General features: G+C 42.4%; 2 protein-coding genes across 13 annotated transcripts in view; one reads left to right on the forward strand and one right to left on the reverse strand.

The window, feature by feature from the left end:
* Positions 1–15,531, forward strand: part of MECOM (MDS1 and EVI1 complex locus) — a 317,440-nt gene extending 301,909 nt beyond the window's left edge. For all 12 annotated transcript variants that reach the window (XM_084530220.1, XM_084530225.1, XM_084530231.1 and 9 more), the window contains 7 exons: positions 4,088–4,254; positions 5,465–5,542; positions 7,645–7,814; positions 8,849–8,993; positions 11,772–12,008; positions 12,814–13,000; positions 13,872–15,531. In XM_084530220.1, coding sequence (XP_084386346.1) covers positions 4,088–4,254; positions 5,465–5,542; positions 7,645–7,814; positions 8,849–8,993; positions 11,772–12,008; positions 12,814–13,000; positions 13,872–14,006 — 1,119 coding nt within the window. In that variant the 3' untranslated portion in view covers positions 14,007–15,531. The remainder of the gene's footprint in view (positions 1–4,087; positions 4,255–5,464; positions 5,543–7,644; positions 7,815–8,848; positions 8,994–11,771; positions 12,009–12,813; positions 13,001–13,871) is intronic.
* A 797-nt stretch (positions 15,532–16,328) lies between these two features.
* The window catches only part of LOC311441740 (uncharacterized protein), a 227,804-nt gene continuing 217,416 nt past the window's right edge, over positions 16,329–26,716 (reverse strand). Inside the window, exon 38 of the mRNA XM_084530218.1 lies at positions 16,329–16,771. Within this exon, the coding sequence (XP_084386344.1) occupies positions 16,741–16,771 (31 nt within the window). The 3' untranslated portion in view covers positions 16,329–16,740. The remainder of the gene's footprint in view (positions 16,772–26,716) is intronic.

Genomic DNA, 26,716 nt, shown 5'->3' on the forward strand with positions numbered 1-26,716 from the left:
ACAGCATGGGATGGAGGGTAAACAGGCAAAGAACAAAGAGCCAACAGTTTATTGAGATCAGCTAAATCCAAAGCTGACTGTGAAGATTTTGCAGAGGTTTCACAGAAAGCTGAGTCACCAGGAATTCAAATAAGAATAAAACTCAGTGTCGATAAGTATCACGTAACGCTGAGGGGAAAGTGTAACTCTTAACTCTCATCATTCAGGACAAGGGTCTTGAAGTCAATAGTTTTATGAAAATATCTGAGTGCTTAGCAAAAAGGAATTGAAAGCATCATTACGTGTTATATTGCTCTTGGATCTTGAATACAGCTGAAGCCCCTCTCAGAAAGGACACAGTAGAATTAGAGAAGACACAGAAAAGTGCAACAGCGACGATCAGAGACAGGGAACAGCTTCCACACAAAAAGAGCCCAAGTAGGTTTTGATTTTGCAGCTTGGAAAAGAAATGCCCGAGGGAGCTGTGCCAGAGCTCTGTAAAACCGTGAATGGTGAGCAGAACCTGAATGAGAAATGGTTATTCATTAGTTTCTACAAGACAAAAAATGAGGGGCACCCAGCTGAATTATCAGGCAAAAGGCTTAAAAGGAACAAAAGCCGGCATCTTTTCATATGCACCTAATTAAATTGGTGAACTTCTTGACAAAAATATAAACGGATTCAAAAAGGGCTTAGATTGGAGCCAAAGCCAGCCCTGTTCAGTGCAGTAATCGAGAGGCAACCTCCAGGTAAAGCTCTCACACCTCTCATTTCTTATGTTTGATGCAAGACACCAGGCAGAAGGTCTGCTCTTTGGATGCCCACCTGTGTGTCCCTGGAGCCATGGTAGTGGATGTTGGCCTAAATTTGAAGCCCCACGCTGTGGGGCAGGAATGGCAGGGCTTTTGTGAGCTGCAGCAAGCCTGTGCTGCCCCCATGGCAAATCCTGTGCCGGGTACTCTGCAGCACTGAGGGCACCCCAAACATGCCGGGGAAAGGAAGCAGAGGATGAGGAGTGAGGAAGCAGCTGGGAGGCAACAGGGAGAGCATCCTGAAGGCCCTGAGCACCAGCCACATGGAGCTATGTCCCTCCTCCCAGACCTTCAGTGCTTTGCAATTCACTCCATTTCCTACGCTTTCCAAACCTCTGTGCAACGTTTCCTTTCCCCATCACTGGTATTTTAGCTTTTAGCCTCAGTTGCACCAGGAGAAGGTTTTCTGTGGAGGAGCATCAGTTCCTGCACGGAGCTGGCGACCTTCACGGTGGAGCACAGTCTGGGCTGGGAAGGCTGACGTGGAGCAAACTCACCTCTCATCCTCACCACACCTTCACCGGGGCTGGCTTCTGTGAAGCTGTGACCTTTCTAAAAAAGAAGAATTTATTGCTCTCATTATTCTTAGGAAAACGCCCCGGCATTGTGAGCCGTACCCCCAGCAGCCAGTAACTGCTGTAATTACACCGACAGCAGTGGGGTGATGCTGATTTTTATCAGCAAAGACGTCGGGCCAAGCACTTCCCTTTGTTGCCTTTCGTGAAAAATATAAATCATACCAGGTAACTACATGGATCAGTCTTAAAAAAAACACCACAATAGTCATTCCTACGGTGAGAAATGTATTTTTGGAAATCTTGTAATACTTTAAAATAATTGGAAGTGCTTGGATTTCCTCTGAATGAGGGCTTTAAGATTAGATCCTGATTTCATACCTATTTTGGGACTGATGTAATCCTGGAGGCAGTACGGAGTTAGTGCTGACCTACACCAGTGTACATTAGAGAAGAATCGGTATCAATTTCTCCTCTGCAAAATCCTGAAAACAATAAAAAAAAAAAAAAAAAAAGCATGACTAAGCCATTTTAAATGTAAAGGGGAAAATAGTTTCTTTAATATATTACTGTAGGGAGCCACGTACATGAGGAATGGTGATCCAAAAATGATTTAAAATCACTAGATAATGAAACTGACTTGAATATTAAATATACATAAATAAAACATTTATTATACTTCTCAGTGCCCTTATTATTCTTCACCGTAAATATGTGCTATCATAACCCACGCACTGTCTTGTCACTGCTAATCAGCCCGAAGGCCAAAGGGCGTTTTTCATTCAAACCATTTATTTCCCACAATTGCAAAATTGACAAACGATTTCTTGCAGGGAACAATTAGAAGGAATTAAAGGCAGGGGAAAGACTATTATAAAAGCTTTAAGAATCAATTCTTCCTATAGAAAAATACGGAGTCATATAAATATATGGTAATGTTGAGTTGTATGGGTTGATAATGACATCTCTCTGCCGAGATAGAATTACCTCCTCTCCCAGCAGCATCATCATTACATATCTCACGCCTGTGATCAGTACATGTCAAAATCCTTCATATTGACAAATGTGCTGTCCACTTGCATCTGTGGAGAATGTTTTAGCAGCTGAGTGATTATGAATCAAACCCCAGAGCTTACAGCCCCTACTGCCTCGCAATGCTTTCCCATTTGTTGCCTGACAAGTAAATGTATCTTGACTTCCCTCTGAGATTTTTTTTTTCTTTCACCATGTTTGATGAAAGACATTTGGCAAATTGGCAGTGGTACCCTGTACATTGCAATTTGTACTCAGCATTAGGAGTCTGAGCATGAAATGAGAGGGCAGGCTACAGGCTAAAGGGAAAAAAACCAAAACTACACCACCACAAAGCCAGAGCTAACCAGCATGCGAGCAGTCATTTCAGAGACAAACATGGAATTCTTTCCATTAAAATAAAATTAAAAAAAAAAAAAAAAAATCAGAGCAGTCTCTTATGGATGAATGGGCTGCAAAGGTGTTCTCCCAGCTGGCACTTGGTTGATGCAGGTTTATGACAGCGATCTGTGTGCCCAGGCAGGGGGATGGTTAGGGAGCATTCAGCTTCTTGTCTTCAATGACATTTCCTCCTTCGTTCAACCAAAGCATTTTGCAGGGCTCATGCTGTCGTGGTCTTTAGGAGCCTATCTTGGGTTTCTGTGTTGTTTTTTTTTTGTTTGTTTGTTTGTTTTGTTTTTAAAATTTATTGTATTATTATTTTATTTTTTCCATATGTTTTTAGTGACAGGAGGAGGCAGGTGGCTATTCTCACCTCTCAGGAGGCTCAGCAGCAATCTTGAGCTTTCCAAGTGACAATGTTGGTGGTTTTGGAGCAGTTTTTTGTGGTCAGTTCCACTTTAAAGGCAGCCAATCTCCAGGAATGGTTTAATGCCCAGTCCTTGAAAATTAAAGACAGCTACACTGAGAGGTGGCATCCCAAAGTGAGCAGGGCCTGCAAACAACTGAGAGTAGAGCAGAAGTATAAAGACGTTGTAGGAAAACCCGACAGGCATCTAAGTGGTAATGTGAACAAACACATAGCACCAAGCCCACCAAAGCTTTATTTCTTATGGATTTCTCTCATGGCGTTTGACTTTGATGTATAAGAAGACTTTACTGAATGCTTGGATGTGGCTGGGACAATGACAGAGCCTCTCTGGTGTGTTTCAGTGTTTGGTTGAGCTAGAGTGTTTATAAGGTGTCCTCTATGGTATTTTTCCCCTGCAAGTACTTTATTTAAAATAAATAAATAAATAAATAAATAAATAAATAAATAAAATAAATCAGGAATTCAGTTATTGGGATCTCTGTATTTTCTGTTGATTTGGTCTAAAATGACAAGAGTTCAATAGGTGGTTTGCTCAGACTCATAGACACCCACCCAAAGAACATGACTGCACAAGCTGTATTTCTGTAGATGCTGAGAAGTAAGAAGAAAATAAGAAGAAATACAAAAAAATGAACTCTGGCTAACTTAGATCTTGTATGGAAGCAGCTTTCCATTTTGGCAATTAGGACAGGAGTTGTGCTGTGCACTGGCCTTGCCGAGGAATGCACCCAGTCCAGCAGTTACAGGAGTTACTCCAAGAGGGACAAGGTCATGGCCACCATGGTGCCTAATTTGCCCAGTAATTTTTGTGACTGCAGCTCTGCATTTGCTTTTTTGTTTGCTTGTTTCTTGGGAGCATGTGTGCTTTATACCTAGGTTTTTCAAAGCAGGCAGAGCGGTATTCACTGTGACGGGTGTTGTGCCATCTTCTGTTGCAGATGTCAGCCATCGAGAACATGGCCGAGAAGCTGGAGAGCTTTAGCGCCTTGAAGCCAGAGGCCAATGAGCTGATCCAGTCGGTGCCGTCCATGTTCAACTTCCGAGCCCCCCCGAGCGCCCTGCCCGAGACCCTCCTGCGCAAGGGCAAGGAGCGCTACACCTGCAGGTAGCCCCATGACAGCTCGATGAATGGGGTGGAAGCTATTAGATAAACAACGCCTTTTCCAAATGTTCTCCTCCCTTTCATATTCACAAGTGTGCTTTCGTCATTGAGTTTTTTGATTGTAAACTACAGACCCATTTTTCTCTTGTTTTGCTCTCTTTAATAATCCAAAGAATCAGTGATAAAATACATGATTTACTAGGACATAAGTATACAGACCTAAAAAAAACATACATCCAACCCAAATGTATAAGAGTTTTGCCAACGGGAGCAGAATTAGCTGCACAGCTATTTTGAAGGCTTGCACGTCATGTTGTGAAAAAAAAAAATAAATGGGATGTTACAAGTAAAGGGATGCAACCTTCAAAGTTGTCATGCGAAACAACCACCAGCCTCATTCTCTTGAGAGCTGTGCACGCTCTGTCCTCATGCAAAAATGGGCTGAATGTGATTAATAGAACTGGACTGATTATAACCTGAATATTAATGTGCTACTCAAATGAGTGGGGAGGGCTAACGAGGTATATATTGTTTATATGTAACATATATGTGTGTGTATATAGATATTGCCATTATTGGTCCTATGACATGTTGCAGAGTTTGGAGAATGGTTTTTAAATTGCATTGTTTGGGTCTCTATATCATCTCCAGAATGCACAGGCGTTTGACACTGGCATATCAGTTTATCTGATCTTTTTGAAAACATGTCACCTTCTTTCAAGACATGTTGTTATAGAAACATACCTTGATGGATTAGGTCTTTGAGTCTTGTCTGGTCTGATCCTATTCAATGCACAGAATGATGTCACATTTGCTGACACTTAGAGTTGGTTGAAAGGTTTGAAATTTGCTTACATCGAGGCTGAAATACAAGGCTTTAATAATAGATTCTCATAATTCCAAATCTGAATGTGACAGATAAGCACTTAGTGAGCTTAGAAATTTGGGGTGATCTTTAAAACTAGCGTGTTTTCATGTATTGCTTGTGTATGCACTAGAAAAGCCACTCAGTGCCAGCAATTCCAATTCCATTCTTCTGTGTGTACGTGTGTGTCTCAATTGCTTCTGTTTACTGCATGCTTTCATTGAAGTGTCTTTATACCAAAGTAATGCCAATAGTACTCTATATCAGTGAGGCTATGGCTCTAGCAGCTGAAACTGGAACAAGGCCAGTGAATGTTGCATTGCCTTATCGAGCCTTTTCTCATCGCAGATACTGTGGCAAGATTTTCCCAAGATCTGCAAACCTAACCCGTCACCTGAGGACGCACACTGGAGAGCAGCCCTACAGGTACAGCAGCCCCTTAATACATGTCGGTGGTCATTCGTGTGGTCAGGTGAATAAAGCAGAGGTCCATGTGCTCAACAGCCTTGCTCGTTAACAGCTCATGGACGTTAACAATGGTTTTGGCTCTGACCTCAGGGAGTTTTGGGGTGAGACACCGCTGCCATTGCGACGGGCATGTCCCCATGTTGCTTTTTGGTTTCCTACCTGAGAGCAGGCAGTGCTTTCCAAACAGCTTGTGGTCACACAGGTCACTGTCAGTAGAGGATGGGTGGATTTTTGTCTTGCTGTTAGAAATGTGGTGCCCTTATTGGCAGAACTCTTTTCCCACTTAAACTCACCATAAAATTTCTATTCTTCACGGGAACGTAAAGCTGTGTCTTGGAGTCCTGCTCCAGTGACGCTGGAGAACGTGAACATTTGCCTTTGTTTTGAACAAGGCTTTTTGTGCTCCTCCAGACAAGGGTGGCTGTACATGATGCTGCGATTCAGTGTTCGAGCTGCAGCGATGGGGGAAGGTTTTGGTCATAGCTTGTGAAATTCTTTTGCCTCAAGCAGCCACCCAGGCGCCATTCGTGAGTCCTGCCTTTGCCTTGCAGGATAGCTGGCATTTCTGAATGAGCAGGGATGAAGTGATTTTCAGTAAGGCTCATGGTCACATTTTCCCTTACAAAAATCAATTTTTTTAAAATTTTTTTTTTAAATATAAGAACTCTGTGGTGTTATTTGCAGCCCAAAGTTGGGTGTTTTGTCAATCATCTGATTTCTGAAAGGTCCCAGTTGCAGAGACATTACTATATTTATTAATTTCCTGCCTAATCTGGATCTTTTTTTTAGGTCTGATTAACCAAAACCCATGTGAGCTTACTCTCTTGTTGATAAGGATATGTATGTGATATTTTATCCAGGACAGTTACACACAGCAATGTGTATGGAAGCTTTACCTTATTGAAAATGAAAGATTAATTTAAATCAGCTGGAAAGAAGCCAGCACGTGTTCCAGCAAAACAAATGCACAAATTTCTGCATTTTATGACCTGTAAAGAGCAGACTAAGCTCATTGTTTGGGAGGAAACAATATGTTTTTTTTTTTGCCTCTAGTCTCTTTGGGAAATGAGATTCACATCTAATTTTATTGAAGAAAGGTCTTGATGCATGTAATACTTGTCTGCTACATAAAAGCCAGGAACAATTAGTAGCATAATGGGCGATTTCAGCACTAAAAAAATTGACATCATTGACAAGCGTAAAAGACATGCAGAGACGCACAGGAGAAGTGAAAGATTGAAAAACTAAAGTGGTGAAGCCTGTTGGCTGGTTGCCAGCAAGAGAATTTGGAATAGTTATAGTATGACTTAGTAATGGCTTAAAGAGCAATACAGTAAAGGCTTTAGGGACTCCAAATCACTGCAGAGTATGAAAATTGATGCCTCTGGTACCAGAGTGATAGACTAAACTACTCACATTGGCACGGTATTAAAGGTTGGGATTGTTTATTGCTGGTTTTTGCAAGATAACCAAATTTCCTCTGGGATTAGCAATCGAGTAAGCTAATTCCTCAAGAAGAGATTTAATCACACAGTATAATTTAGAATAGGAAAAGAAATGGCCCTTTTTACCTTATTTGAGCATTAGAAGAGATCTGTTTCATGTTTTTTTCCAAAAGTGTTTAATTGTATTGTATTGGCAGCACATGAAACAATGGAGTTATTGCTCTACTGTTTTCAAACTTCCCAACTTTGTGTGCAACAGTTTTAAAAACATGGGAATCAATTACCCAAGCTAATTGGATGCCATAAACTCTGAAATATTACGCTCGTTCCTAAGTGTAGTATTTAAGAGATAAAGACTAATGTGAATTAAAGCTAAAAACCAACTGCAGAAGTGACGTCTCCATTCCAAGAGCACGACTCCCCAGTCACTCAGCTAACACACTTCTTCAGTTCAGGGAAGGTCTTGCCACAGTAGGGACCAAGGAACTGAGTTTGGGTACTGAGGCTGATCTTGGAAAGTATTTCATGTCTCCTAGGGCAAAGCTTACATATTAAGCTACTAACAAATGGTTTTCTACCCACCTGTTTTTTTTTTTTTTTTTTTTTTTTTTTTAGATGCAAATACTGTGACAGGTCCTTTAGCATATCTTCCAACCTGCAGAGACATGTCCGTAACATCCACAATAAAGAGAAGCCATTCAAGTGTCACTTATGTGACAGGTGTTTTGGTCAGCAAACCAATCTTGACAGACATCTAAAAAAGCATGAGAACGGCAACATGTCTGGTATGTAGGCCTTTTCCCTTCCATTGCACCCTGCATGCAGCCCATGCTCACATACCGGGGCTTCACGTTCCCTTTCAATACTGACTTTGAGCACCGAGTGTCAATCGGCACAAGTTACTCAGCACCAAAGATTTTTGGAAAATGTTTAAGTGCCTAAGCCCTGCAGACATTTAAAGTGCTTTGAAAATCCCATCATAAACTCTACCCTTGTATAACTTAATACCACTGGATGATGTCTTTTCTTTTGTTTTTAATTAAGCCAACCTGAACATTTTGAGAACAGACTGGGAAAATTGGTTTAATCCCAATCACTTGGCTGTCAATAGATGTCCTAGCTTTAGAGTCTCAAGGGGTATCCTGAAAGATTTTATTGGCACTCTGTAAAATATTCCCACTGTCAGGAGCTGAAAAGCCCTATCTGTAGTGGAGGTAATGGTGCCTCAAAAACCTGGGAGCAAAGTGGTCACCTCACAACAGCAACAAAGGCAGGGGGAGGTACTGAGTATCATTGGTCTGGTTTAGGTATTTGCAGGGTTTAATAAAAAGCTCTTCAGTTTTTCCAGTCTACTTTTTGCTCCAGTGGAAATACCAAGCACGTTTGCTGAAAGCAGAGCTGTCTTCAGGTGCACAAAGATGTCTGTCACTGGTCACCCAGTGCTAATGAACCTGGTTGATTATGTCAATGGTTGGTTCATATTTTATGGAAACCTATATAATTGGTAGCTAAAATTAAGTTCCATTTGCTCAGTTCAGCTGTTTGTCTGGCACAGTTATTGAGTGACCACTGAAGTTTGAAAGTAACAGGGAGGAGGTGTTGAAATAGCAATTTTGGCTGGAAACCACCTTAGCCCATGGATAATAACTCTTCCCTTCTAATTGCCAGTTTTACAGCTAAAAGCTGATAGAGCATGATGAACAGCTCTCACTTGGTCTCACCCATTTTAAACACCATTTCAATTTCGATCTGATTTAGAAGGTTAAATATAGAAAATGTAAATGAGCAACAACAAAAGTCCTGTATTTCTCCTATTAAGGTACTGCAACGTCTTCACCTCACTCAGAACTGGAAAGCACAGGGGCAATCCTAGATGACAAAGAAGATTCTTACTTTACAGAAATTAGGAATTTTATTGGAAACAGCAACCACAACAATCAGTCCCCCCGGAACTCAGAGGAGAGGTAAGTTTCAACTGGTCTGCCTTCAAAAGGTGCCACTGTTCTTTTTCCAGTTTTGTTTGCTTATTAAACCTGATTTTTCACTTTTAATGATGTGTGGAGCCAGAGTTATTTTAGCAATCTGGTTGCTTCAGGTTTCACCTAAGTGTCTTATGAAGAGAAACATGCTGATTCCCTCCCCGCTGTGCATAAACGTATTCCTGGTGGCAGATGCTGGCCAGAAGTGTACATCTACTTAGACATTTCTCCTTGTATCAGTACCTTTCTTGTTCAAGTTGCTGTGCACCATTTGTCATTGCTCATTTAAGTCTGTTAAAAAATTCCTTCATTTTACATTCATGGCAGAGCAGGTGAACATTCAGTGGCTGAATGTGGAAGGATCAGATTGCTTAAATATACTTTAAATGTATAGCTTGTAAAGTAGACTAAGCTAGATTCTTAAATGAAATGGAAGATTATAACTTAGAAGTCCTGTCTTGCAAGGAACTCAGTGCCAAGAAGGGTGCTTACTAGCAAAAAGTCAGTGAAGTTGTAGGTAGGTGTTGTTAGTGCACAGTGCTCTAGTATGTGACAGATTTTTTCCTATTAAGATTTATTAATTATATGTGTTTTAAGCTAGCAGAATATAGACCATTTCTAAAAATTCTCAACTAATAAAAATATAGCTAAGCAAAAAAAAAAAAGGCTGTAACAGGGATACGCATATCAACTATGTATTTCTTTGAGACTGGTTTTGCATTATGCATTACTTGTGCTTTTGAATTGGCATTACATTAGCAACATCAAAAATTTCTTACTGTTGGTGACAAACTTCACTGTCTCCTCAATTTCCAGATGTCTTTGTGAGGGAATAAAAATGGTGGACATAACACAATTTCCCTGAAAGTATTGGATTAAGTGATTACATGCATATTCAAATTCCATTCCATCTTGATTGGCAATGAGTGCTTGGGATTTTTTTTTTGCACATCTGGTCTCAACATGTCCTCCAACAGGAAGTCAGCAAAGTGAAAAGGTTGCTGGGTTATGCAGTGTTTCCTTTCTAAATTTGGCACTTCAGACTGCTTTTGATGGATATTTTATCCCTGGCAAATTGCTGCATTTGAAAGCATAATTAGAGAATCTGTTTTCTTAATCACATGGCTTTTTTTACTTTGGTTGTAGTCCATCTCCCTTTCATTTCTAGCAGCCTCAATTGAGCATAGCAAGCAAGTTGGCAGCCCAGACTGTGCTCAGCAATTTCTTATATCTGCGTATTTAAATAAAAGATGATAAAGAGATACTGCTCTGATTAATTTGGAGAGGGGGTGGTTGCTTCAGCTCTCCCGACTCTGCACACCCTCAGATTTTTTGATACTGTGATATAAACACACCATTCCCTAGCTTTCTTTAATGCAGTAAGTACTAAAGTTGTGACAATTGGCTGGAATTTGCTCAGAAAATAGATGAAACTGTTGTGTTTAGGAAAACTACGCTATCGCCGTATAACAAATTAGATTTCACTTGTGTATTCTCCATAAGAAAGGACATCTGTTATAACAGCAAGTCTAACATTAAATATGAAATTTGCTGGTAAGGCTCATCCTTATCTAGCGAAAACTTTTGGTATATTCCATATTGTCCCGCACAGTTTGAAGCACATGCGGTCTAAAGCAAACTGCAGGCGGACAATAAGGTTTCCATTTTTATAACTGTATTCCTGGAAGAGTAGGGACCTTTTGCACAATTAGAACAATAGATGAATCAAGGTCTCCATGCTACGTAAAACAGTGGGGCAGATAGGCTGGTAGCTTGCGCTCACGTGGCTCCACTGAGTTCAGCCCTGGCATGCCCCGGGCACGTCTGGCCACGCATTTCCAAGTGCAGTGGCTGTGCTGAGTATCGTTAGCTCTCATTTAATGCAGTGGACGCGATGCATCTCCAGTAGTCACAATCCTGCAGGACTGAGGCCATTAGCAAATAAGCCTCTACTTCAGCATGAATACTATGCCCTTGATAAAATCCCATAGGAAGTAGTTAAGAGAAGTCATTGTCTGAAAGCAAGAGACAATGTAATAGCAGCGTTTGGACCAAAAGGTTCTCCACATGCTCATTTTTAAAAATAAAGACACCTCACTTAAAATGCTTTGTGCCCTTTCTTTTAATTACTTCTTCAAATCAGTCACTAGTCAGAGTTCAGTGTGGAGGCAATATTGCAGACAACTCTTCATGTCTTCAGCTGAAGTCACTTAGGTTCCCATGTATGTAATCCATACGTTCACTTAAGTAGTATGGCTTCCAAATGGATGATGGTGTGCAAAATTAATTATGCATGTAATTTTGACTTTAAAACTCCTAATGCAGTATTGGATGTCATTCTTGAAAATACCAGAGCTCATTTTCAGAGTTTCTCGTCCCCTACAGCTTCTGCTAAAAGTCAGAGTTGTTTTGCCTAGACTACAGACATGGTTGGAAATATGAGATGAAATAATGCGTGAGAAAATTTGGAATGGATATCTGAACATCTCTTCTCTTGAACAGTAGTTCTAGGCTCCCAGGATAACAGGAAAATCCCATGCCAATTGCGCTGTAACGTCCCACTGATTTTTGAGTGGATCTTTCTACAATACCGCTTAAATGTCTGAAGCTCAAAAAGATAAATTACACTTTTTTTTTTTTTTCCCAGGAAATTATGTTTTTCTACTGGGACATTCTTTTCAGATCCATCTCCAACAATTCACTGGCGTGGAGCTTTCATGAGTGATTTTCGATTATTGCATGTTTTTATTTTGGTACTTTCAGAATGAATGGCAGCCACTTTAAGGATGAAAAAGCCATGGTAACCAGCCAGAACTCAGATTTGCTGGATGACGAAGAGGCAGAAGATGAAGTAATGATGGACGAAGAAGACGAAGAAAGCGAAATTGCAGGGAAAGCAGTCAAAGAGCCTGTTACAAGCGACATACACGAGGGGACACCAGAGGAGGATTACGAGGAAACGAGTACTTTGGACATGAACTGCAAAGCTTCCCCTGGCAGGTTGGTTCCTTCCTAGTATTGGTTCGCTCAATACACAAAATAAAAACAATAAACCATACAAGAGTGCCAGCACCAAACTGTGTGCCGTGGGAACCCGTTCGAGGTAGCCAACTTCCCAGTTACGATAGCAACATGCATCCGTGTTTTGGTCAATACCAGCCCTGTTTTCAGCCTCTTCATACAAAATGGGGCCTCTAAGAGGAAAAATAAGTTCACTAAGGGAACTATTGTCAGGTTTTGGGTGAGACAGGAAATGTTCTTGGGAGATACGTTATCTGCTCCTTAAACCTACCCTAATCTCCCATAATGGTCTGGTGAAAGGCTGTGGAGACACCAGAAGAGAGACAGACTCTCTCCAACCTCTGCTCCCACTGCCCACCCTCTCCTCTTTAGAACAAAAAGTATGATGCCTTTTGTTTCATGATTATGGTCCCACAGTGCAAGGTGGGTTATGAGCCTATAAAAAAGGGGTATTCATAGGTGTAAATTTGAGAGGAAGAAGGAACGCAGTGAGGATCAGCCTTAAACTCCAAGCTGGTGGTGGGCAGCACTAGGTGTGACTGAGGGTGGTTTGTCTGATGTGACCGTGCACTGCAGGACATGAGCCATACACCAAGGGGACTCTGGGGACTCCTTCAACCCTGCTGCTATTGGGTAGCTCTGCAGCATGTGTGATTTTTGGTGCAGGTAGTTCAAAAGCTTGGAGTGGATGTGAATGCCTGGGAAGGTTGGGCAACAGCCATTCTGAGCAGCCTGCAGTTAACAGATGTTAAAACTCCCTCTAACCTCTGTGGTGTTTTTGTAGGTATAAAGAGGAGGAGTATAGTAAGACTGGACTTTCTGCTTTGGACCACATAAGGCACTTCACAGATAGCCTCAAAATGAGGAAAATGGAAGAAAATCAATACAGTGAAGCTGAATTGGCAGCTTTCAATACTTCCCAGCTGCCAGAGGACCTAAAACAACCATTATACAGGAAATCCAAATCCCAGGTAAAAGTTTTAACTAAGTTAAAATGTTATTGTCACCAGATACCCAAAGGATTAAGCTGTTAGTGTGCGGCGGGCAACGTCGTTTCAACTTGGTCAGGAAGGGCTGCACTCCACCTCTGTAAATCTGAGCGTGCCCCAATTTCCCCCTGCATTTCTACCACACAGGGAAACATCACATGGTTCTCTGGTCCCTGGTGCCAGAGGATTTTTTTTCCTTCCTTGCTGGTTTTGTTCCTGTCTGTGAGCCACAGAAATGCCAAGATAATTGTGAAATTGTCACAGTGCTTTCAGACAACTGGTGCACTCCGGTGGATGCTGTGCAGTTTAGCTGCAGCCTTGCAAGGATGAGATTTGGTCTTCTGGCTGGTTTGGCTTTTTGGTGTTTCTTTTTTAAAGTCTGTTGGATGTTATCACATCCAGGTCAGTGGTGTGTTTTAGAAACAGTAATAATTGGACTGATGCCCAAGTGGCATTTCTTGAATTATTTTAAACATTAATTAAAAAGGGTCTTTTTAGCCCCTGTAAAGATTCCCGTTTTAAAAAAATGCAGAATATGCCCATAGAGAAGGTCACAGCAAAGTCTCTTGTGCCAAGAATCTGAAGGCAAATGAGACTCTGGGACCTTGCCTATTATCAAAGTTTTTTCAGAGCTTCATGAAGCCAGAGGAAAGCACAAATAATTACTGCTATTAGTGAGTCAAAAATGTCAGTGAAAAGGTTGACAGTGGTTTAACCTAATGCACTTGGATTTTTTTCATTAAACTCAGAGGACCAGTTGTGGTCTAAAAGATGCCTGGACCACATAGCAGTAGCATGGTTTGAACCTCAGATAACCTGAAGCATGACCTCTTTTTCTTCTTTCCCTGTCCAGGCATATGCTATGATGCTCTCTCTCTCCGACAAGGACTCCCTTCATTCTGCATCCCACAATTCTCCCAATATGTGGCACAGTATGGCGAGAGCTGCTGCAGAATCCAGCGCCATCCAATCCATCAGTCACGTATGACATTGTGAAGTCTTACCAAGAATGGGACCAAGTCCAAACCAGTAGCATGGCTCTTTCATATATGACTGTTTAAAAGACTGCTGAGCAGAATGCCTTATAAATCTGCAGGGTCACTCATTTAAAGTCTGGTGACCTTAAACTGAATAATTTTAAAAAGAAAGAAACTATTTATTCTCAATATTTTGTTTTGCACAGCAAAGGCAGCTGCTGACTTCTGGAGGATCAATGCGACTTAAAAAAAAAAAAAAAGTTTCAGTGGATTATGTAAACCGGGGCCGGGAAAAAGTGTCTTCCAGTTCACCCGGCTTTGAGGGGCAGGGGCAAAAGGGTTAAGACTGCATTGATACACACATGGGCACTCCTTTAAAGTAGTAACTGAATTCATTTTCTTTTTGTATAAGATAGTTTGACACAGGATTGGGAACAGTTGCTTTTATGTACAAATCTCTTCATTAAAGCTTTATGCATTTTAGCCCTTCAAAGAAAGAAAATAGTTCTATCAAATGCACACTATCCATCGTAAATGTAGAAAGAAGTAACAGGGAATATTTTGTTCTCTCCGTAATTCTTTTGCCTTCTCAACTGCATTGTTAAAAAAAAAAAGGAAAATCAAGAAAAAAAAAAAAGAAAAAAAAGAACTATGAGAAACAATACATAAGAGGCTTGTGTATATTGTAAACTATGAATGTTCACTACTCCAAGAAGCTAAATCATCCAGATAATTCCGTGAAAGCACCACGTCCATCGACAGCACCACTAGTTCAAATCATTGTAATGAGATTTTAATTTTAGACAATCATGTCACTATTTTGTTGTATTGTTTCCTTTCCCCCTTCCCTCTAATTTCTTCTTTGTGTTGTGTGTACCATGTATTTATTTGTTGGCAAACAATTGTTTGTTGATTAAAATAGCACTGTTCCTGTAACAAACAGCACTGCTCCAGTCCCCCACTGCTTTACAATGTAGGCACCCATGTACTTAAAAAAAAGTGAGGTGAACTGATCTGTGTATATGGGAGTGCAAAACAGTGTTTGAAATTTTCTTACATTCCTCTTTTATTTTATTTTTTTTTCCTTTTAATGAACTAAATAACTAATAGATGCGACTTAGTTTTTTTTTTGTAATACAGTAAATTGATTCAATTGTATAAACAGTTATAATTTCTTCATGAAAGCATGATTCTTCTGATTAAAAACTGTACCCAATATTTTATGCTGGTTGTCTGCGAGCTTGTGTGATGTTATGTTCATGTTAATCCTATTTGTAAGATGAAGTGTTCCAAATTTATGTTTAAAAAAATAAATAAATAACGGAAGGTATTCAGTTATTTTTGGGGTATTTTTTTTGGCCTTTAGTGAGGGACCAGATTTATTTTTCCTTTTGTTTATAATCTCATTTTGAAATAATCGGCAAGTTGAGGTACTTTCTTTAAATGCTTTGTACAATGTAACTGTTACGCATTTCAGTACATTACTATGGGAGGATCGACTTAAAAAAAAAAAAAATAAAGGACTACAAAACTGAAGGGATCCTTTTCCTTATTGCTTGCTTTTTGTCTGGGTCAGGTCAAAAATTTCATTTTTCATCTGCAGTTTGGGGAGTGAAGAGAGCTGCTCAGCATGTCTGCGGGGCCACAGCATGAGGGCAGCCATGGCATGAGGCAAAGCACCTGGGACTTGGTCGTGTGACTGCAGGCCCGACCCCGAGTCTCTCAGTGTCCCTCTGTCTCCTGAACCTCTCTGGCATGCTTGAGATGAGCCCTTTAAGCTACAAAATGCCTCCTTGAGGGAAACACTTCCCTCATTTTGCAGGAGAGGCTTGTAGAAAGTCGTCTTCTGATGCTCTTGTAGAGCCTTGAGCTCGAGCTGGTGAGGTGCCCGCCTGCCTGCTCGTGAGGTGACGTTAGGGAGCGGTGAGTAACCATGAAACATTACTGACTCACCAGAATGATAGAAATCCATAATTAGGAAGCTAAATTGGCCTCAAAGTGCATGAAATGAGCCCTTAGGGTCTATCTAAAAGGAAAAAAAGTTTTAGTTTGAGTGTTCCCTTTGCAGTCAGGTCCAAAGCCCCGCTTCTCCTGGACACGCTGCAGAGCAGCAGGAGGTGGCATGCCCAGGAAAAGCCTCCTTTTGCCCAGGAAATACACATCTTCTGCTCCTCCTGTCAAGAGAGAGGAACTGAGGCAGCTCCAAAGGGGACCCTCAAGATGTCCCTGCCAGCCACACACGGCTGTCCTCCAAGTTGAAGTGTCTCAAACGAGTAGATCTGACACACTGTAGGTTTTTTATTCACAATAGGACCAAGGATTGCTATCACCAGATGCAAACAAGCTGGTGTGAGCCAGCAACACTCAGTATCAGTAACCACATAAAAAATGCACCGCTGCTCAGGGAGAAAGACACATTCAGGGGCCATGGTTTGTGGGAGGTTTAGTTAAATCTGGCTCCAGTGAAGCAAAATGTGCTTTCAGAGATGGAGGCCTTGTCTCCAGCTCAAAGGTACGGGGAAGTCCTGCTGGCCAGACACCTCTCCCAGCAGCATGACTGCATTTACCTGATCAATAAATAAAGGTTCTCAGAGCTCATCAGGTGCCATTTCAGGCTACCATAGAGGTAATTCTTGTCTTCAGCCCAGCTGTGGTCTGACTCATTTTATACCCAGCTGGTAGCAATGGGGACATCGGCAGGGCTGACTGCAGCACAGACAGACAGGTCAGTGTTAGGCTGTGACCTCAGGGCCTATGGTCTTCACCTAAAACATACCTGGAAAAAAAAAATAGAAAAAAAAAAAAAACAACCATGTGCATGTTATTGTCCTCGCTTCATTGGCCTGAGCCAATGGCCAGATACCTGCGGATAATTGCAGAAATAGCCTATTATTTTTCATGCAGTTACAGTCACCCTGGAACCTGGTTTTAAGTTACTGCCAAATAAAGGGAACAAATAGATTAATCAGTCAAGTTTTATCTGCAAACAACTTTCCAGATCGTTTTCTCCTTTAATTCACTGCAATGACAGTTCTTATCAGCTCTGCCCTCACCTGCCCTAGATGAAAGGGTTTTTTTTGGAGGTGGAGAAAGGGTGGGACAGCTTCCCTTGGGTTTAATGTTCTGGGTTACAGTAGCAGCCTCCCATCATATAACTGTCAAGAAAAGGCCTCCTTTGGCCCAGTCACAGGGCTGGTTTAACTTCTGCGTGCCCAGGTCTGTTGATGTCCAGGCAGTGGTTGTGCAGGGCTAGCACCTACCCTCCAAATCCACAAGGAAGCCACAGGCTCTGCATGCAGGGTGTGATGAACTTGGGGGGGGAGATCAGAGGGCTCAAAACATGTTGAGAAAGGCCACTCGGGCCAGTCAAAACACCAGGATTTCAAGGAAGGAAAAAAGCCAACATGTTGATCAGCTTGATGTATGACCATTATTCACATAGACTTACTTGTGAAGGATTTTTTTCCCCTTAATTTATTATGATCTCTGTAGGGCAGTAAAAAATATTTTGCAATGTACCGAGAAACAAATGAGTTTGTGGTAAGGAAAAGAGCAGTAACACTGTCTTGCAGTCCTCTAGTGCTGGTGAGATACTTTGAAATGAAAACACAAAGCTTGCGACAATAGGAGACTGATTTATCTCTAGGGGTCCTTCAACTTCATTTAGATACCTTACCACGACCTTGACTTGCATTGCCTTTTCTCAACAGCATTGTTATTCACAGAGAGGAACAACTGAAAAGCAGACCCAGACTCCATTAGCTACCTCATCCCCCAAATAAATGAAGAAAACTGGGCAGTTTTTGTGTTTGTGTCCTAACTTCCCTAAGCCTCCCCGCACAGAAATGCACTTGTCCAGATGCAGATTGCTAACTGAGGACCACGGTTTCTGGCTTTCTGCTGCAGTGCTATTTTTTAAAGAAAAGAATTATTGGAGTAGTTTTAGAAAACAAACCTTTAGCTTGTTTCAGCATCATCCTACTGTTCAACCCGCTGTAGTAGTTTTCCATAAGTCAACAAATCATTCCCATGTGATACAGCAGACTTACTACATGACAGAGCAGCATATTACCACCTCAATTTCTATCTACAGACTATAACAAAGCACCAGCATGACAAGATGATTAATCAATATTTCACCGTGGCCCAGACCCTCGCTAGCACTGCAGGTCCGAGTCTCTGCTCCTGTGTCAGCCCTGCTGCCTCGCTGTGTTAATAGCCACATTTGCGGCATAATGGGAGGGGAAGTTATTATAAAAACATTTGAGAGGCTGCTTTTGCTCAGAGGTTCAGCCTGGCCTGTTGCTGCGTGCATGTCTTGAACTTTAAAACTTTCTGTCAGCTCCCCCTTTTCCAGGCACACGCAGAATTGCTGTGAGCTCCTGGATCCTTTCCCCGCACTGCGCCGCCGTCCAGCCACATTAAATCTCATTTGCGGTTTTGCTGGTCAGTCACGGAGTGGTGCAGAAAAGCTACTTTGGTTTAAAGATGCTTCCAGTAATGATTTAAACAAAACAAATCCATCCAGCTCTAAACAGAAGACCCTTTCTCCATGTCAAAGACCGCGTACCTTGCCAGGACTCCGGTTATAAGAAAAATGTATTCTGAATCCTGGCCAAAACCATCCTTTTCCCATCCTATTGAAAGTCTGTGTAAGTTTTTGAGTATACCTAGTATGTGGCTTCCACTAGCACTATTAATTCATCTTTTGTTTCGATATAGAAAATGGTGCCAACATTAGGAAAGGCTTAGCTACACAGTTCAGATTCACTTAACAAAGTCTGGGAAGCAGGAGAAGGGAGAACATCAAGTAACACAAACTAAAAAAAAAAAAAAAGCTATATGCCTCATCCTCTTTTCTCTCCCCCCCCCCCCCCCCCAACTTAGATTCATCTGTTGCTAGAGGAGAACAATTTTCAGCAAAGTTTTCTATTTCCCTAGAACTGAGATTTTAATCAGAATAACATTCAAATAATCCTTGAAGAGAGGCCCCACAGACAGGAACTTGTGGTACGTCTTTCAGGACCAGAGTCTTTTTCCCAAAGCTGCCCCAAAGCTGCCTCTTGGATTTTGTTTGGGACCAGCTGCCCCTGGGTACAACCATAAACTGGACTAACACGGAGCTCTGTGTTGAAGCATGCTACAAGCAGAGGCTCATTTTTTAATTATTATTTTTTTTAATCCAGGAGTGACTGTGTTTTAATGGCAATTGAAGCTATTTACGTCTATAAATCCACTCGGGGAAGGTTTTGGAACCTTTTATTGTGACGGACGCTGTGCAAATATAAAAGCACTCTGCTGCAACCAGCTGGGTAGGTAGGAGCTGCAGCAGGATCTGCTCTGCTTGTCTGACTGGAGGGTCTGCAAGAGGGCACCTTCTGAAGGGACCCTCCTTTTTCCTGCTGTATTTTAATACTAATTAATTCCAGAAAGGCTAAAGAAATGTGATGAAATGCTACACTTCTAAGAAAAAGTTTTGCCTGAGAGTCTGGAAGCAGGCCTCCCAGCGCGGGAGGGCCTGGTGGGAGAAATGGGTTAGTGGTCATTTTGATGCTAAATTATCAGTAATTAAGAAGTTGATTTTCTGGGATTGAAGAAAATTTTAAACAGCTGCTTCTTTCAGGCCTTTATTCTTCATTTTCATTAGCATGTGCTAAGGCAATCTGGAAAATATATTTCGATCTATATTATGCTATGTCAAGACCCCAGCATCTGTACCTTGGGGCAGATACATATGAGATAGCCGAGGGTACATTTGCCAGCACGCACATGTGGAAATGTTCAATTTGTAATATGATTATAGCCTCAAAACAAAGCCCGCTTGATACCTGTGGCATATTTGTTTCATGGTAAGTGCAGAAAATTCTCAAAATCGTGTCATGTTTCGCATCACCAGCCAACTCAAACTATAGAAGTAGCGCTTTAATTCCTGGGGAATCTCTTTAAACAGGCACGTGTCAGGCCCAATTAGGGTCCGGGCAGCCCCGCACTAATTGGGTTGAGGCGTGCAGCAGCAGGACGTGGTCAGTCAGCACAGCAGCCCCGTGGCCAGGCCAGAGCTGTGGTGCTCCCCCAACATGGCTATTCCTCAGGGCTGTAAGCCGCCACTTGGGAATCCAGGCTCAAAAATCACCTGGAAAAGGTTAAATTGAGTGAGTGAGAGGTTTTAGCAGTGGTGGATAAAGCAGCTCAGGGTGGTAAGCCGCCAGCCAGCCGCATGGTCCCAAGTCCAAACAAGCCCTTTGGCACCTGCGCTCAGGCTGGGCCTAAGGCCCAACTCGCAGCTCACACGGCCAAGCTGGGGCTCACACACGAAAGGCAAATTTTGGGACACAACGCTCTGCACCAGGGCTAGTGTGGGGTTTCCCCTTGGCTCTGCTCCTTGTCCCCATTCCTGCTGGGAGCAGTGTGGGGTCGGGCACTGTGCCCCCACCTTGCCGTGTCTGCATTCCCTCAGGGGCAGGGCCTGGCTTGAGAGTACCCAGGTGTGATCACAACCACAAGGAGAAAAGGAAGAAAAAAAAATCAAAAGAAAGAAAAGAAAGAAAAGAGAAGAGATGTGGATATGAATTGGATATGAATTGAAGCCTATTGAGGCTTTCGACCCTGAAATTCAGCATGAATTGTGTGAAAAGCCCAGCAATGGACTCCATTTCACGTTGTCTTTGATCAACATAAAACTGAAACATTGGAGGGCAGAGACTCATGATCTTCATTTAAAAGTGACTCTTGCAAACCTTTTAATGATTCAGACCTTCCTAATTATGGAGCCCTGTTTTACTATACCCAGACCTTTCTCCTGTTGCTGCCAGGCCTTTTAAGCACCCATCTGCTGAATCAGCTTGCTAATTTGCCTGTAGACGGAGCACGGATGGCCTTTTCTGAGCACAGATCTTTTCTAGCCCCCATCGTCTCCTGGCTGACTCTGACCAGACAAAGAGCGGCCGGCTCCTTCCCCAGCGTCCCCTCAGCCCCCAGGGGGACACGGCGTGCCTTTGTCCTGCTCTCCTGGAGGAGGAAAACGTCAGCAACAAAAAAGCAAGGACCTCGTACAGCAATACATTGTTCCCTAGCAAAAATTGATCTTTTTAAAAAAAAAAAAAACAGCTTCAGTATTTTTAAAAATTGAATAGGACAGTAGTCCGATGTTAAATTTAGAAGACTTGTCCTACTGCAGCTCCTTCCTTATAATTTACTGAATAGACTGGGAAGAAAGCAAAATATTTAGAAAAAGACACAGCAGATTTTCCTGTAAATAAAAGCACATACTCGTGCCATACTCATGTCTTAAAGGAGGATAATCTTTGCAACTCTGGGAGCAACGTGAAGTCTGTGTGGGCTGCACTGGCAGCATGAGGTGTGCTGACCCTTCCTTAGGAGAGGACTACGGGAGATGTGAAGTCCAGTCGGCTGCAGTCATTTGGAACTGTGCAATTAAAAATTCATTCTGAAGGATCCCCAGAACCTCTGCTCTGCGTAACCACAAGCCACAAAACCCTTTGCAATCCACTCTAACAAAGTAAAGACCTTTATTACATTTAGACTTGATTCCCTGGTACTCTTTTTGGAAGCCGTTATGCTGTTTTTATTACTTAAGAGCTATTAAAACCTTAACCACTGCATGGAGCAGCTCACTCCAGCTTTACACTCATCCATAAAAATCCTGAATGGGAGATCAAGAACTAGTTTTTGGACCTGACAGCCTGTCAGCTGAGGAATGCCAGAATCAGGTCAGATTTTGTCCCTGTCCCCTCTGAGAGTACAGACCAGGGTGAAAAGCTGAAGTGGGGGAGCAGGACTTGTAACTGGATTTTCACCATGCTTTTCTTCGCTACTTGTTAGGAAGGACACACGGTGGAAAGCTGTAGTGACCTCTCCTTCCCCCTTGTGTCAGTCACAAGTCAAGCTGTGCTTATGCCACCCTCTGTTAGCTTAGCAAGGAGCAACGCTGGAAGGAAATTCACTGCAAGAAGAACCAAGAGTGTAGGAGCAGGGACTGGTGTCAGTCCAAATACCGACACCAAAAGAAAACAACAAAACTCTTGAAGCAGCTTAAATTTGGCACGGTGCTGGTAGAGAAGAAGCATGTGTGGGTAATCATCAGGATGGCACAACAGCATTGGAGCAGCTCAGTCACCCCCTCAAAAACCCTCTGAAGCACGAGTGCAAAACCAAGACAACCTGACATGGTGTAATGGAAATAGCACAGGCCAAAAGCATCTATAAGGGAACTCCCTATATTGGTCTTTACGTTGCTCAGATACTGGTGGTGTGTGTAATACAGAAGCTAGCTCAAAGCCTCTCATTATTTTCACTTTTTTATTATAGAGTCGAAAAATCTGGCTTTCTCAGCTCACCGCTAGTTCCAAAACATAACTTCCTCCTCCTCCACTCTGCCACTGAATTTTTAATATTTCCTCTTTGGAAAATGTCAGGAGCCTCAGCAGGGTGTTGGTTTCTGCTGTAACACAGCTCTGTAGGGGATGAGAGAGGCTAGGGGCAGCACTTTGCCATTGGAAAATATAATCTCCCTCCTCTCCCCACAGCAAAAAATAATAATAATAAAATAAATAAAAATAATATTTTCTCCAGAACCTGGAGGGCTGGCCTTGCAAATTATCTGTTTATAATGTTTCTTCATTTCAGCTGAAACAATGATCCCAGTGCATTTTCTTTTAAACTTTGTCTCCCAGTCAGAGTGGCCACCTACTTTGTTGTCCAAATTTCTCGTGCAGTTTGAATCCTACAATGCATAATCTCAGTAGGGTTATCAGTTATGTCATGCATTATAAAGCCTCCAATCAGCGTAGTGGGAAACAACATTTTCATTTAATACCAGGAGAAACAGTGGAAGTCAGCGATTGATACCAACACAATGATGGGAAAAAGTGTCCAGAGGTGCTACTCACATAATCTCACTTTACAACATCTTGAAAATTCAATAGAAAGGACTTTGCTAACAATACCAGAATGACATACCGCTGATTATTGTTCCTAAAGCTCTTAACAATAAGAAAGCTCTCTAAATATATCTCAACAAAAAACATATAACAGTTTGTTTCTTCTTTTTTTTTTTTTTTTTTACAAAGCACATAGTATTAGTCAACAATTGCTCCGTGGTGTAAGCCCATAAAGGCTGCTGGCTGGTAATGTTCTGGGAAATGAGCTCTTGAAAGATCTTTTTTTCTTTTTTAAACATGCCTAACAATTGTATCTTAAAACAATCCTGGAAGCACAAGTATCTGCAAACTGCAAGGACCCACTCTAACTTATTTTCTTAAGTCTGAAGAAAGAACTAGCTACTCATGCATTTTCTTCACACACTTCAGAATTCAGACGTGAGAAGTAATTTTTAGCTCAGAGCAGAAATGAAAACCTTTTTAAGGACCAACTGTTTCTTGTTAAGCCCCTGGTCTCTGCAGAGTTGGGTGAGTTATCCAAGTGACACGTGAGCACTTTTCTGGTTAATCTCTCCTCAGCAGCCAGAGTCCTCAGCTTAACGTGACTTAAAGAAAGGGTTAAAATGTAATTAAGCATACATTAAATATGCCAGGACTTTTCCCTCAGAAGTGAAGTTGAAATAGGCATATTTACTGCTAAAACCACACTTCAGGGGTTGCACTGGCAACCACTTAGAAGTCAGTGTCTACTCCGTAAGAGCCCTAACAGTAATTCATTGCTCGGCACCTTCCAAAATCAGCCCCTACCTCTGGGGCTGTTGCTGCTAATACAGAAGCACAGGAGTGAAGCCACATACAGGAATAAATCACTCGCTTTGCAGCGGCAGGCCTGTAGCAACATTTCATTACTGCGTTATTGTACAGCCCTTCTGGTGTGCATGGCCATCCAGAAAGTAGCTGATAAAGATTAAATAATAATTTAAATTCCTTTGATAGTGTTTACATTTTAAAAGCAAACCGAACCCTTATGTTGCACAAATCTCAGCTGCATTTATAGCATTTTTAGCATTAAAAGGCCAATGAAAGATCCTTAAAAATCATTAACTGAAGTAAACATTGAATCACATTACAGAGTCAACAAGAGAGATTTTTTTGAATTAAATAAATGTGTCGTGCTTGAGGATATTGAGTGAAATATTCACTGGATTTTCTTTTATTACATGCTCTTAATCTCTCTGTTTATTATTGAAGTGGTTAATAAGCAAATCCTAAAACAGATCCAGAAGGTGTCTAGCAGCCTGACTGTCAGCCCACACCACCAAGATATGTTTTCCACCAGAGTTTTGCAATCCTATCTTGATTTCACCTTAAACACGTTTTGGAATGATTATTTTTGTTCTCTGAACTTAGACATTAGTTGTATAGATTCAGTTAAGATTTGTTTGCCCTTGATATAAACAGCGTTTACTGGATACAAGATATATCAGAGGGAAGAATTTTAACTTCTGAAAACATTTTAGGATGATCAAATGGATGGAGAAAGAAACGTTGTGAAAAACTCGACTCGAGCGCAGGCTGCGTGGCACTGCTTTCCCAGAGGCATCGTCGCACGGTGTTTGTTATTGTTCTTCAGTAAAAGCCAAATGTATTTAAAGAAGTAGACTCATTATGTACTTCTCTTGGAGATTTTCTCCCTTCCCCAGTAAACACTGTGGAGGTCCTTCACAGCACCTTCTGGTACGTTTTTTGGCAGCCGGTATTGAACCAACCGTCTGATCTCCACCAGTTGAATATATTTACATTAACTTAAACCCTTTGGATTAACCAAGATTTTGTTTTCTTATCCTTTCTCTAACATGCAAGCACAGACCTAATTAGCAGTCCTGCTCCACACGGTAAAGGACGTAACAGCTGAATTAGGGGCTGACTCTCCCAAAGGCAGGATTGAAAATACTCCTGGACTTGACGTGGTTTCAAACATGGCTTTGCACTTTTTGCTGTTTTCCACTCCTGCCTGATTTTATAGACTCACATTAATACGGCGTGGGAGACGCCGTGTGTTGCTCACCCAAGGTCGGCAGCAGCTACAGCGGCTGCGGTTAACGCTGGGAGCAGGGGGGTACTTTCACGGCAGCCCTGGTTAAAGGCCCTGCTCCCGCGCCCGTGCACCGGGGCCGGCTCAGGCAAGCGCGTGGCAGAGCTTTTGTTGTTGTTGTTGTTTGGTTTTGAAGTCAAGAAATAGGAAACTGCTTGAATCGCTGGAGCCAGAGCGTCTCTGCAACAGGCAGCCAAATACAAAAAAAAAAAGGGCTGTATCAGTGTTTAATTACTTTGTTGTTTTTAAAATCTTTCTTATTCTTGTTGAAAAGCTCCAACTCAACAGTACCTGGGAGCAGGGCTGATGCTGCCAAAATCTCCTCACTCATGACCTGGTGACCTTGAGGACGTGAGGAAAAGCACCCCATCCCCTTTTAGAGATCTTCTGGCCGTAGATACCTTCTCCCTACCCTCCTGACCGAAAGCTTTCCAAAATCCAGACGCAGGAGCAAAATGCCTTCTCCACCAAGGGGAGGACAGCTGCCTGCCCTCCGGGTAGGACACCAACCCCTGCTTCTCTGCAGCACAGCTGGAGCACGTTTCTAGAGGTGTGTGAGTTCAGAACAGCTCTGGCAGCACCCGTGGGACAGCACTGAGCATCCCTGAGGGGATCACGGCGCTCGGCCGGGCACGCTGCCTTGGACCCGCGCTGCAGCCGAGAGCCGAGCTGACATGGCTGCAAAAATATGTTCCCCACTGACCACACAAGCAAACATGTGCCTCATGAACTACATGATTCATATGTGATCTGAGGTTTAGGGGCAGAGATTTCTGCATTTTTTTAATACTATCTGGCACGTTCGAAGGCACTGTCCAGGAACACGAAACCTTTATGTAAATGATTTTCCATTACTTATTAAATGCGTCTTCTTTTCATGGCTCACCCCAGCCCTTACAGTAAAACTGGCATAAGCTCTTCAAAAACAAGCGTGTGAAGGTAAAACCTTAACCGAGGCTTTAGCTTCTGCTATGAATGTTCGTGTGTGAGCCCAGAAATGTGCCCCGTGGGGATGGCGGTGGGTGAAGGACACCAGGCTCGTCCTGCCTCCCCCAGAGCCCTGCTTGTACACACAGCATTTCTTGTCTGTATCAATGGATCTAACATGTGAGAAATATAGTGTGGAAAACTTCTTTCAGCTGCATTTCACGGGCAGGCTCTTTGATCATCTGATGCCTGAGTATTATTCAGCACGCAGGAAAATGGACAACTTAGGTAAAGAGCCAGCCGCTGCTAAACGGCTGTCGACATTGCCAGCAGCCATTAGGCAGCCTCTGGCTTTGACCAAGAACACCGTAAGGCCAGGGGCAACCTCTCCTTTCCTCTGCACCAGGGCAGTATTTTACAGCGACTGCCCCGATGTGCCAGTCCGTAGCTGAACCTCAGAGCAAACTGCGACTCAAAATAAGTAACGAGGGTTCAGCTAACAGTGGCTCGCATGCCTAAGTGCAGTTTGGTTTAAGGAGAGTAATGCGAGGAGGGAATCCTGTGATGGGTTTCTCTTAACGTTGTCCGTGGTTTATTTTTCTTTGCAGAGCAGTGCAAAGCCCTCCCAGCCCTAATTGCCGGCTGCTCTCTCGTGGCTGTTCGGGGGAACTGCTCGTGTTCCCTCCTGCAGGTCAAAACCAGCTTTTTTCAAACCAAATTACAGAAAAGAGCCAGTTGCCAGCTGAAGCGGCCCTGGGCAATTACAAATTCCCCGGCAGGAGGATTTCTAAGTGTTATC

This window comes from Aythya ferina (assembly GCF_964211825.1).
Source record: "Aythya ferina genome assembly, chromosome: 9".
Taxonomy (NCBI): Eukaryota; Metazoa; Chordata; class Aves; order Anseriformes; family Anatidae; genus Aythya; species Aythya ferina.